Source organism: Peromyscus leucopus, chromosome 4 (genome assembly GCF_004664715.2).
Source record: "Peromyscus leucopus breed LL Stock chromosome 4, UCI_PerLeu_2.1, whole genome shotgun sequence".
Classification (NCBI taxonomy): Eukaryota; Metazoa; Chordata; class Mammalia; order Rodentia; family Cricetidae; genus Peromyscus; species Peromyscus leucopus.
The window spans coordinates 129,262,867-129,276,631 of NC_051066.1; the positions used below are offsets into that span (position 1 = coordinate 129,262,867).

The 13,765-nt window shown below is 50.1% G+C and overlaps 1 protein-coding gene across 3 annotated transcripts in view; it reads right to left on the bottom strand.

Annotated features, from left to right (window-relative positions):
- Window positions 1–13,765, bottom strand: part of Nol4l (nucleolar protein 4 like) — a 123,223-nt gene that overhangs the window by 52,093 nt on the left and 57,365 nt on the right. For all 3 annotated transcript variants that reach the window (XM_028887522.2, XM_028887521.2, XM_028887523.2), the window contains exon 4: window positions 9,834–9,943. In XM_028887522.2, the coding sequence (XP_028743355.1) occupies window positions 9,834–9,943 (110 nt within the window). The remainder of the gene's footprint in view (window positions 1–9,833; window positions 9,944–13,765) is intronic.

Sequence of the window (13,765 nt, forward strand, 5' to 3'; positions counted from 1 at the left end):
TGCAGTCGTGGCATGCTAATTGGGTCAGCTACAAGTATTACGTGCACAGTAACAATGTAAATAAGGAACAGTGATTTCTCTAAATAGGAGAGACACCAGGAAACTGAGGGATGGAGAAAGAACTAATGAATGTGCTTCAGGAGTGGAAGACTTTCAAACTATCTCTTGCTGTGGGACGGTCTGTATGCCAAATTGCTCTGATTGGTCAATAAATAAAACACTGATTGGCCAGTGGCCAGGCAGGAAGTAGGTGGGAGAAGGATAGAGGAGAATTGTGGGAAACAGAAGGCGGAGGCAGAGAGACACTGCCAGCTGCCGCCATGACCAGCAGCATGTGAAGACGCCGGTAAGCCACCAGCCACGTGGCAAGGTATAGATTTATGGAAATGGTTAATTTAAGCTATAAGAACAGTTAGCAAGAAGCCTGCCACGGCCATACAGTTTGTAAGCAATATAAGTCTCCGTGTTTACTTGGTTGGGTCTGAGCGGCTGTGGGACTGGCGGGTGACAAAGATTTGTCCTGACTGTGGGCAAGGCAGAAAAACTCAAGCTACAATCTCTCATATCAAGAAATTCTTAAACAATGACAAAAAAAACCCCAAATTAAAACAATAATAATAAAACAAGTACGAGCAGTATAAACTTGTTACTTAGAGAGAGAAAGAAAATACAGAAGAGATGGATGAGGGATAGGAAAAGAAAAGAGGCCATCTACGTTGAGAATAGAAACTGAAGTGGGCAGGTTGGGGCAGGGTATACTGTTTTCAACGGGTTTTGTTTTTCCTTTTAATGTATTCTCCTAATAAAAGTAAAAATGAAGACAAACAAAAACAGAAAAGAAAAGATACAAGGCCTGCAGAGAGGGAGAGGGCACTTCTGAGGGCAAGCTGCCCTGGGGTCACAGGCAGACCCTGTCAGCAGAACCCCTCTGTGGAAATGCTCCAAGGACCACACTTGCTGGGAGAAATCCAGGCAGCCACCTTGGCCAAGGCCAGTGTTTCCGCTGCTTTTGCTTTTCTTGCTTCAGCTCAAACCCTTCTCCAGAGCCAGAGAGATCTCTGGGGCAAGAGATTCTATGATCTCGAAAATGTGGTCACTGGTGTTGGGCCTCCCAAAGCAGCAAGCTGAGCCAGCCCCCTTGTACAGGTCAGGAGACAAGGGGGCAATCCCAGAGGCCACAGAGGTCTTCCTCCAGAAGACCAGGGGTGGGACAAGAGAGGAGGCCAGCAAGAACAGTAAGGTCTGGGGGTGAAGGGCATGGCCCCCGCCCCAGCACAGACGAGCCCAGGGAAGAGGGTGAGAATGGTCTGGCCAGGGCTACACGGTCATGGATGCCTCCAGGCCCACCTGTATTGCTTGGATGCAGACACTGACATTTTTTAGATATTGACTAATGAAAACTGAAGAAGGCAAAGCCATACTGAATGCCATAGCACAAAGATGCTGCCTCACAACATCTGACCTCTCCACCCAAGGGCTAGCCGAGGAACACTCTGAGCATCCCCAGGAAGGTTTCCTTTCAACATGGGCACATGGCACTTTCTAACAATGAACATTTGTTTGCTCATTAATAAACATATCAGTAAATACCAAGTGGTTAGATATTGCTTACTTTTTTAAAAAAAGTATTTATTATGTATACAGTGTTCTGCCTTCATGTATACCTGCATGCCAGAAGAAGTTACCAGATCTCATTATAGATGGTTGTGAATCACCATGTGGTTGCTGGGAATTAAACTCAGGACATGTGGTTGCTAGGACTTGAACTCAGCACTTCTGGAAGAGCAGCAGCAGCCGCCGCCGCCACCACCACCACCACCACCACCACCACCACCACCACCACCACCACCACCACCACCACCACCACCACCACCGTTTCTCTGTGCAGCTCTGGCTATCCTGGAACTTGCTCTGCAGACTAGGCTGGCCTCAAACTCAGAGATATGCCTGCCTCTGCACTCCTACCCTCTGAATGCTGGGATTAAAGGCATGTGCCATCACTGTCTTTTTTTTTTTTTTGGTATTTTTTTTTTAAAGGCCCATCTGAGCCTTCTTGTCTCTGTAGTGGAATTTAAGCCACGCACATGTCCTGTGATTTACTGGTGTTAGATTCAGTGGTGTTTTATGGGGGTCCTAAGGACGGAGCCCAGGTCTTTGTGGGCACCAGGCAAGCACTCTCCATAATTCCAGCTGCAGCCCTTGTCTTCATGCTTTATAGTTGCGGTTTCTCTTCTTGTTCCCCCATCGACCCACTCTTGGGTGTGATGAGCAATTTTTATATCTTTTATTTTCTCCATAGGCTTAGAAGGTCCGATCCTACTCTCCAGAGATTGCTCTTTAAGGAGACATACCCAGGGAGCTCAGCGGTTAAGAGCTGTTCTTCCAGAGGACCTGGTTCAATTCCTAGCACCCACATGGTATAGTTCATAATTTTTTTTTTTTTTTTTTTGGTTTTTCGAGACAGGGTTTCTCTGTGTAGCTTTGCGCCTTTCCTGGAGCTCACTTGGTAGCCCAGGCTGGCCTCGAACTCACAGAGATCCGCCTACCTCTGCCTCCCGAGTGCTGGGATTAAAGGCGTGCGCCACCACCGCCCGGCTTCATGATTGTCTATAACTCCAGTTCCAGGGGATCTGACACCCTCATGGAGACACACATGCAAACAAAACACTAATGCACATAAAATAAGAGTAAATAAATCATTTAAAAAAATTTTTAAGGGTGACACACCCATACCTCTGAGAGATGGTCCAGCTCTTAAGAGCACTTGTTCCTGCAGGGCCAGGGCCCTCACCTGCCCAGCACCCACATGAGAGCTCATAACCACCCTTAACTCCAGTCCCAGGAGATCTGACACCCTCTGCTAGTCTCCATGTCCATGCACGTGGTGCACAGACATACACGCAGGCAAGCACTCATGCACATAAAAACAAACAAACAAACAAACAACATCTTAGTAAAAAGGCCACCCAAGTTCAAACACTGAGCTTTAGCAGATGTGGACACTTTCTCATTCTGCTATTCCTCCAAACTCTCGTGCGACCTCAGCTATGGAGGAAGAGGAGGAGGGCATCACTGTCTGTGGGCCCCCAACCTCTCTGCCCAGGGCAGCACCTAGAAGCCAGGCACAGTCTGACTCACTGTGACCGAGGGACAATGGTTCTCCTTTGGGTCTGCCATTTTCTTGGGATATTCTGATCAAAGAGTAGGGTGAAAAAGCTCATGGGACAAAAAAGAGGAGGAAGAGCTCGGAGAGAAGGAACACTGTCCCGCTTCAATGCTTCCCTTCTTCAAGAAATAATTAAGAAGTGATGTGGTTGTGGGGCTGGAGAGATGGCTCAGCAGTTAAGAGCAGAGAACCCAGGCTTAGCTCCCAGTCCCTATATATTGACTAACTCTAGGTCCTTTAGTTCCAGGGGATCTGATGCCCTCTTCTGGCTACTGTGGGCACTGGACATACACGGTGCACATACAAACACATGAGCATAGGCATGTGTGTGTGTGTGTGTGTGTGCGCGCGCGCGCGCGCATACACATAATAGTAATAAATAAATAAAAATAAAATTTAAAAAAATGAGCGATGTGCTGAAAGTACCAACAGCTCAAATGTCCATCAATGGATGGATAGATGAAGTAACAGTCTCATACAAAGAGATTTTTTCTCAGCTGTGAAAGGATGAAGTTCTGACACAGTCCTTGACTCGAAGGACCCTGAAGATACAGCACTAAGTCAATGCATCCAGGTGAGGCAGGACAATGCTGCCTGAGCCACACCTGTGAGGGACCTGCAGCAGCCAAAATCAGAGACACAAAGTACAACAAAGGTTTTACAGAGCTGGAGAGACACTGTGTGGCTCCTTTATGGGCACAAGCTTTGTGAGAAGTGACAAAAAGAAACCTGAACTAAGGCTGCGGAGAGGGTTCTGTCAGTAAAGCACTCCACTCGCCACAGCTCGTGCGGAAGAGCTGGATGTGGTGGTGCATGCTTACATTGCGGTCGCTGGAGGCAGAGACAGGCTGGGCTCTCTGGTCAGCCCACCGACTACAGCTCCAGGCCAGTGAGAGAGATCCTGTCTAAAGGTGATGGAAGAGAGACACCTGAGCAATGACATCTGAGGTTATTCTCTGTGCGCCACCACGGCTCCCCCCACCTGTGAATACAGACAGTTGGTAATGGTTGTAACTCAACATGACATGAGTATGTTATGGCCACTTAATCACACACTCAAAAAAAGTTTAAATATCGTATGGATTTGCCATAGCCTCTGCTCCCGCTTTGTTAGTTTTGTTTTCCCATTTTCTTGGGTCCTTCTGAGCAAGGGATCAGCTGGCCTCGAACTTAATATGTAGCTGGGGATGACCTTGAAATTCAGAGCCTCTTTTAGTGCTGGGAAGACAAGCATAGGCCACTATGCTTGGTTATTGTAGTGCTGAGGACTGAGACCAGGGCTTCATGCAAGCTGGGTAAACACTATTAGAGTGCTATCTGAGCTACATCCCAGCCCTTACATTAGCCTTCTGTTTTGTTTTAAGTGAATGTGGGGGTGGAGGGGGTGGGGAGGGGTGAGGAGGGATGGGAAAGATGGTTCGGTGACACAGTTCTCACTTAGCCTGTGTGGGTCCCTGGGTTCCATCCCCGGCACTGCAAATAAGAAATAAATAGCTTCAGAAAGTGCTTCTAATGCGCCCATTCCAGTGTTTGCTATGTTTCACATCATCTGGCTCCCTTACAAGTGGGGGTGGCAAGATGATTCAGTGGGTAAAGGCAGCTGTTGCCAAGCCTGACTGACACCCTGAGTTCAATCCAAGGACCCATAGGGTAGGAGGAAAGAACCATGTCCTAAAGTGTCCTATGACCTCTACACTCATGCTGTGGCACACAATGCTCCCCACAAAGTACACACACAAAATAAAGAAAGAAATATAAATAAAAAGTGTGGGGGGGGGGCGCCTGGAAAAAGCTCAGTAGTTAAGGACTGCTCTTGCAAGGGAACCAAGTCTGATTCCCAGCCAGTAGTTCACAACCAATTATAACTCCAGTTCCAGGAGGCTTCCCAGGCATCAGCACACATGTTCACATACCCACAATTAAAAATAATATCTTTTAGAGCCAGGCCGGGCGGTCCTGGTGCACGCCTTTAATCCCAGCACTCGGGAGGCAGAGACAGGAGGATCTCTGAGTTCAAGGCCAGCCTGGTCTACAGAGCAAGTTCCAGGACAGCCAGGGCGGTTATACAGAGAAGCCCTGTTTTGAAAAAACAGTAACAAAAAAGCCAAACTAAACCAAACAAACAGAAAAACCTATGAGGAAAGTGCATTATTTTGGCTTTCAAGTAACTAATGAACAAAATGGAAGACAGAGAAGTGAAATGCCTTAGTCAAAGCCACCCAGGGTGAAGTGGGGGTAGTGGTCTGGAATCCTGACTGGGAACAGTGCCAGCTCTCAGCTTTCCAGGTAACGAGGGAAATCATCTGGAGACCCCAAGTGAGCCTGCAGGTTCCAGGTGTATACCCTTAGTAGAGGTAGGCTTGTCCTGGCCATCGGTCCCCAAGACTGGGCGAGTATCTGGACTAGGGCTGAGTGAAGGAGGAGGCAGAAGTTAATGGAGGCAAGATGGTGCCCCTAGCAGGCTGGACTGAACAATGGCGCTTACATCACTTCACGCGGTTATGCGAACAGTAAAACCATTAGGAGACATTAGCACTGCTGGGAGTAGAGACCAGTGCAGTCTTCCCTCTGAACAGAGCATCTGCGGCAGCGGCAGCGAGGAGACTGAGGAGCAGATCAGGGCTCTGCCTCTGCTTCTGAGCAATGACGTTCCCATGGGGGCGGGGTGGGAGGGTGGGGGTGGGCAAGGTGGCCCTGCTTCCAAATGTGGCTTCCATAGTTCGATATCCTTTCAAGCGCTGCATCTCAGGAGCAGTTGGGACCACGGGGACACTGAAGGCACATGGACCTCTTGTGGACACCATGACAGTCACAAGCCACAAGTGATATCCATGGGTGTCCCCACCCTCTCTATTTCCTTTTATTTTTTTCCCAGACAGGGTTTCTCTGTGTAGCCCTGGCTATCCTGGAACTAGCTCTGTAGACCAGGTTGGCCTTGAACTCAGAGATCCGCCTGCCCCTGCCTCCTGAGCACTGGGTTTAAAGGTGTGCATGGCCGGCTCTAATTTCCCTACTTAGGGTAGCTCCCAGTTTCCAGGCAAAGCTAGCAAGGTGCTCCTGAAGATGGGAAGGAGTGGACAGGTATTTGGCGGGGGAGATGATAGATCTTTCTCACTGTGTTCTTGCTCTTGTGCTTTTTTGGGGGGGAGTTTTGTTCTGTCTTATTGATGTTACTGGTTTTCCTCCAGAGTCTTTGTATTATTTAATTACAAAAGAATGGAAAAATATGAAAAAGTGAATGGCAGTAAATGGGTTATTCTGTGACAAAGAGATACAGTGTGGTTCTCAGTGCTTAGAACACCCTCTGGAAGGGGATTTGGAAACTGACAGGTCAGTCAGTACCTACTGGTTCACTCAGGCCCACAGTGCAGCCTGCATCCCTTCCTGGGATCTGACCTTCTCCTGGAAGGCTCTCAGCTGTTCCCTGAGAGTTCAGAGCTCACCACATTTCCCTACCCTGCCTCCTCTAAGAAGACAAATTTATCATCTGTACAACCAAGTGTGGTTTCAGTTCTATAGCTCTAGAAGAGAGTTCGTGATAAACCAAACCCTCTTGTTTTGAGTTTTTTTAATCCAGGCTGGCCTTGAACTTGGGATCTTTCTGCCTCTACTTTCCAAGTGCCAAGATTACAGGGATGGGCCACCACACCTGGCAGGAAATAAAACCTCTTTTAGGACACTACAGCCCATAATTTCAATTTATCGTGGCCACTTTGACGGCAGCTCCTGGAGTCATGGTCTTTGGGGAGGTCTCTGTAGAGAGTGTCACTTAACTCCATATCATCTTGCATACTAAGGAAACAGAAAACATTTGCTGCACCAAATCAGACCTCAAGAAGAATCTCTTTCCTTTGGGTAAATATTATCATCAGAGTTTCCTTTTATGTGTGTATTGGGAGGGGCGGGGGGTGGGGGGGGGTTTTACCAGGTGTCCGACCCTGGTGTTAGCTTTCCATATTTCTAATATCTGACACAGAGAAGGACTAAGTTCCCAGCATATTAACCTGAATCAAACAACATGACTGGCCAGCTGCAAGAAAACCCCACCTTCTCTCTTCACTGTCTGATCAGAACAAGGTGAGGTGCATGCACACGCACCCTGACTCCCCCTTGTCTCCTGGATGCACAATGTTGGAAAACCCCCAAGGGAATGATTGGGCAGTTGTTCCCACAGTGCATGATTAACTGACATTTTCTAGCCTGGCCCCAGTTACTGGGGACTGTCTTTCCTTTCCACACAGCTCACATCAGCAGCTTGCAGACACTACAGGTGTCAGCTCTTGGCACTCTGTGGTCACAGGGATGGAGTGAAACTTTGTCTTGGGGTGTGGGACATGACAAGGCAGAACTTAGGCCAAGGTAGACTTTGGATGAGAGGACGTCACTTGCCCTAAGAAGGACCCTGCTCTGCCTTCACTGGTAAGGAAGAGGCTACTAATGCAAGGCTGTGTATTTTTAGTTTCAACTCAAGCAGGAGCATCAGAGGCTTCTGGTCCTTGGCCCCTTCCTTGCTGCTGTAGATAAACAATCGGGTGAGCGGAGTGATTTCTCATTTTCCTGTGTGCCAGCCATAAAGCAGGGACAATAGTGCTGCCTGCTGCCTGAGAGACCGAGGCCTTGAAGCTCCCTGCTGTTCGTGTGCTGGGGGTGAGGGGTGGAGGGGGGATGGGGGCACTGGAGATTGACAGGTGGGAGGCACAAGGAAATGTGGAATATTGCTATTGCTTCACCTGCCAGTATGCAAGGAGGGTTTGCCCTTTGACCCCCTCCCCGACAGACAGACAGGGGAAACTGGCTGCTGAGTCTTCCCACCCCCAGCCCCAGCTGCAGCCAGACTCCCAGAATATTTTGGGACAATGACTCTCGCAGTCTTATTGTGGGAGTAGCTTGAGCCTGGCCAGGACAGTCAGCCTGTGAGTTTTGGTTTGCTAGACACTCACCTGAGGCTCAAGTGTGGCTGGGAGCATCCCCTTTCCCATCCGCAGCGGAACTCTCACTTTGGCCCTGGGGCCTATGTGTGGGTTCTCCCTATGGAGATCTAACATCATCCTAGGCATCCTTTGCTGTGGGCAAGCCTTCCCTGTCTCTGCCGCAGACCCTCTGCCGGACACCCCGAGTATCCATAACCACATACCCTGAGGACAGGCTTCACAACAGCACCACTGGGCCCCTTTGCTAAGCCCTAGAGCCTGGCTCACAGAAAGGGCCCATCTTTGTTAATCTGCCCCCCTTCTACCAATGCAAGGGAAACTATAGTGAGATTTTAAAACCAAATAAAACCTGACAGGAGCACGGAAGAGAGGTCACGTCTGCACACCACACTGACCACACTGGCCCCAGCAGCGACCCAGATCCAGCTGCCTGCCCCAGGAGAGAAAAGGCCATGTGGCACTGCTCTCAGCTGTCTGTGTTTTGTGCCTGGCTCTTCATATGTGCGAAGCGACACTCTGGATGGTTATAGGAAAACAAAGGCCATGATTCCTCCTCAATAATCATCAGGGATCTGTGTAGTATGACTGAAATTTTCTAAGTATTAGCATAACAATGACACCCCAAGACTGCCACCCCAAAGCAGAAACCATGCAGGCTCTGCCCCACCTCCAGGCTCCCCACCCACACCCCACCCTACCCCTTACCCCCACCCCCCCCCACACTCACTGCCTTTGACTGCAGCCATCCACAACAGGTACTGTTGGGTGATGGGGAAACACACACAAGAGGCTGGCCTTCCAGAACAAAGCTGGCTTCCTTCCTTCAGCCTCTAGGAACCCGGGTTGTGGGGCTTGGGAGGCGGTTCAGCAGGTCGAGCCAAACAGCCTGAGTGCTCAAAGTGAGCAGCACAGGCCCAGCTGCCGCAAAGACTCACCCTGCCACATCCAGGCCCAGCTGCGAGGCTCCCCACTTTTCACCCACCCACCCACCCCCACATACACGTTTGCATTGTCAAGAGGCTTGCAGTACAAGACCGCATGGACCCAGAGTTCTGGCCTGGATTCCATTCAAGAACAAGCTCCCTTCCTGTAGTTAAGCCTTGGGGACTTGATATCAGCAGAGGTGAGGCACTGGAGACAGGTGAGGAAGGAATGCCCTGATTTTGGTGGCAGCAGAGCAAAGGGAGAGGACAGCGCTCACCCAGATTTTCTTTGAAAGGCAGGCTATTTGCTTTGTAAGAGGTTAGCGAGTGGACTGTGTGGGGAGACACAAGTGGAGGGGGGGTGTGTTTCATGGTGCCTGACATCCCTTGGCAAACCACATCTGGAAGTCTTGAACAACCAGGGAGCCCCAAGGCCTTATCTAGCCTGGGCCACTTTCCAAGGCCCATCTTCCTGGCCTGTCTAGGACCCAAGAATGACAGAGGCCACAGGCAAGCAGCCAGCAGTGCAACAGACAGAGGGGAGGGCCTGAGAGCCAAGGTCTGTGGCTCTGGAGCACCTCTCCCTTGAATATCCTTGGGCAAAGCCTGGCAAGGCTGAGTGTCCAGGTTTCAGAAGACACTCCCAAGAAGGACGCACTTCTGCCCTCTCTGCTGCCTGGGGGCCAGATGACCAGAGAAGGGTCTCTTTGATTTGCCCGTTTATACAGGCTGCTGCGGGGGGGGGGGGGGCAGGCCTGGAAAGGCAATGCCCTCCAACCTCCTGGTCTCTGGGGGAGACAGTAGGCACCTTACCTGCTCCTGAGAGTTCATCACTCGTAGCTTCATCTGCTTCAAGTAGGTGGAGGTGAGGGGCATGTTGTAGTCGATAATGCCAGACACCAGAGGAGACGGAGGCTCATTCTCTGCAATAGGACAAAAGGAAGCTCCTTTCAGTCCGTGCGGCTGCAGGGGTGAGGGTGGGTGGGGCCGGGGTGATGGGAGGATGGCCCCCACGAAGGGCAGGGCCAGTGGCCACTCACTGGTCAACTGTCCACCTGTGTGGTGTGCAGCACACAGGGCTGAAAATGCTTGCCAGTTAGGTGCCAGTTTAAAAAACAAAAAGTGAGACTTGTCTGTTTCAAAAGAAATGGAAGGTCTGGCCACACGGGGTTCCTGTGACCACCATGCGGCCCTGCAGCAGCCTCTTCTTACAGGCAGGACATCTGTGCTTTGCCACAGTCCCACTTACCACAGGGCACAGCTTTGCTCACCCAGGCCACCTGCCAGGACCCTGAAGGCATTAAGTTTCCAACTCTGGCCCAAGTCGGCTCCTCCTGGTAAACACCTGCCTCTGCCTGTCCCACTCCAGCCTCAGCCCCACAGTGCCCCCACCCCCAGCACCCTCTGGGACCAGATGGCTCACAGATCTGAGCCAGGCCCCCGGTGACATCTACCCTCCCAAAACCTGGTGCCTCCATAATCGCATGCAGAGGAGGGTTTTTCCTCCTGCTTATTGCTATGCTGTCCCGAGGATCAAAGCTACGTGTGCTCTTTTTGTAGAAAATCTGCAATGTGTGGAATGATGTGAAGAAGAAAATCTAAAAGCGTAATTGCACCAAGCAGCCTGGCATATGCTTCTGTTTATTTTCCCTGTGACTTTCCTTTGCACACTTGTTATCATATGCATGCAGAGAATTATAGTCTGCTTTCCTCTCAAAAAAGGTGTTTAATTTAATTAAGTTATTTATTTTGAGACAAGGTCTTGCTTTGTATGTAGCATAGGCTGGCCTTGAACTCATGATCTTCCTGCTCAGCCTCATGAGCACTAGAGGTAATTTTTTTCCCCTAAACATTTTGCCATGGGTATTTTCCCAGAATTTACCTGAGCCATACCCTTATGATTGGTTAGGTATGGCTAGTGTAACCAACACTGCAGAGAACACCTCTGGGAATACCTACTCATCTGTATTTTGATCTTTTCCATCACAGAAGCGCTCTACCACTGAGCTAAATCTCCAACCCCAAAGATGACTCTCGAATCTCTGGTGGCCATGACATGATCCTGGCTACCTATTCTCTGGGCCTCTCCTGTTCACACGGACCTCAGGCCAGGTTGATTTTACCATAGGCTTTCTGTCAAAAGATCTCCACTTCATCGAAGGGGTAGGATCTGAGTCCTTTGGAATGAGAGCAACCGCCTCACCAAGCAAAGCCTGCCCTCCTCTGTCACCACCACAGCCAAGAGACAGGCTGTAGCAAACGTGGATGACAGGGCCAGGTGACAGGGCAATCCCAGGGTCATTTGCTCCACTTACCCCTCCGAAGCCAGCACCCAACTGAAGAGACCTCTGCACCCGTGCAGCACTGTGCCAAGTGAAGAAGCCGCAGGAGGACAAACACTTGTGTGAAATGAGTCTAAAACAGCTCATTTTCTAAGTGTTTGACTACGGTGAGAAAAGGAGAAAGAGCCTCTGAAACACAGGGCAAAGTCACTCGGAGGGAGAGCCCTCCTGCGGGGCCAGACTGGGCCCAGACTTCTCTATACCCTTCTTTGTAGTGACAAATGTGTTTTAATGAACTTGGACAACTAATAGAAACATGCGTTTCAAGGGCACCAAAGCCCTAAAAACAGATCAGAGGAAGAAGTTCACTGCTTCCCTCTAAAGCTCTCAAGTCTTACTTGCATACAAAGAAATTGTATCAAAAAATGTTTACTGGTCACCTAGGAATCTGGAATACAATTCCATACTGATGACTCTGACTCAAAATGGTAGTTATCAGATTCATGGCAGCCCACTTAAAAAATACTGTTGTAGCATTATTGGTGCCCGTGTGTCCTCTGTGAGTCTGTGTTGCTCCTGGCTGTCTTTACACTCCCCAAGTTTCATTTCCAGACTGACTTCAGATGCCTGACACCGCACTGAATGTGCATGAGCTCTGCGCAGATGGTGGAGAGGGCTGGTCCGTATTCTCCACCATGTCTGGGTGGGGCAGGGAATCCTGTGTACATGAGCCTAGCTTGTAGGAAAATGGAGCTGCTCTTTTCCTCAGTGGACCACTATCAACCGAGAGTTAACTTCCTCAACCTCAGGGAGCTTTTAGGCCCTGATCTACTAAGATGGAGTGGGTGGGAGGCAGCACATTAGGTCAATGATTCCAAGGACCCTGAGATGGGGTCACAGACAAGAGCCACGTTCCTATCTCTGAATCATGGTGTTTCTGGCTGAGAAGTGCGACTTCACTGTAATTTCCTCCACGGTGAAACTGCCTGGGATGAAGTAGCTGAACAACAAGGAGGCTGTGAAGAGCCACCCACCCTCCAATGGCCCTGGTCATATAGGGGTTCTCTCCATTTGTCCATCTACATAGGCAAGATGCCCTGACGTAGCTTACACTGTACCTGAATGCTAAGGCTGCGTATCAAGAAGCAGATGACAGTTCAGCTTAGGGAAGAAAAATTACACTCAGGAGAGTGGCCAGGCTGGTGACCTGTATGTAGGCAGAAGGAAGGGTTTTCCCTGGTCTGTGCTCTCCAGAATCTCCACAAAGCAGAAGATGCTTCCAGGACCCCGAAGGAGCTAGGACTGCTCTGCAAGAGGTAGACACTATCCTTGTGGCAGGAAAGCAGACAGACAGAGCCATCAGGGAACACCTGCGCTGGTGGGCCATGGGGTACTTAGTCCCTCAGTCCCAGGAGTGAGCATCCTGCTGGGGCAGCAGTGCCAAGGTGGACATTTCCAGTGAGGAAGGGAGTCCTGGAGCTGGCATGGGAGGCCAGAACTGGCTCACTACAGTAAGGAGAAAGGCCGAGGGCTGGGGGAGCCCCATGAGCTCTGGGTGTGGTGAATGGAGAAATAACAGATGCAAAGCCGATGGTGGCCGTGTGGTGCTCACAGGTGGGAAGGATGCCATGCCAGGCAAGTTAAGGCAGAGTGTAAACAGGAAAGGGGGGGGGTTCCCTTGGCTCTCTGCATAGGGTGGTCCTCTGTGCCCAGGCCACTGCAGACAGCCTGATGCCATTGTGTTGTGCTATAGAGAGGAGAGTTAAGAGGTATCACCTACAGAGGCCAAGTGATCCAGCAGCTGCTGGGACGGGAGGCCAAGGAGTGGCCCAAGCAATGTTTCAGCACCTCCTTGCCAAGGAAAATGGAAACCAGCCCAAGTGTTCAGCCTGACTCTCGGGGCTTTGGAAAGGATCAACAACTTAGGCTCTGCCCATCATAGGACAGGCCAAGCCATGCTCAGCTCCACTGTGGATACAAATGGCACCTGTCAATCAACACAAATTCCAAAAAGGAATGCCCAGTCTTCACATTCTCCAAGTGCCCATTCTCACAACATTTTACCTAAAGAACTCCTCAGTCCAGGGATAACAGAAGTTTCCAGATATTGGCCAGGGGGATGTAAGAGCTCTGTTGGGCACTGAAGGACATGTGCAAGAGGAGCGAAGAAACCACAAGACCAGCCACCCTGGTGAAGTTCAGACTCGGAAACAAAACAGGGATTCTAAGCCTAGGTGGAAGGAAGGTAGCCAATGGGTGGGCAAGCTCCAGGAGCCTGCGGAGTGGGCAACTTCTATGCATCTGCATCACTCATCACTCATATTTACTGCTCACTGCATGAAGGGGAAACAGAGAATGAAAAACAAGGAGGAGTAGACACGGTGGGGTAGGGTATATGGGAGTCCATTAGCACCAAGAGGGCCCTGGAGTAGCTCAAGAAAGCTTTTTGAAGAGCATAAAGTG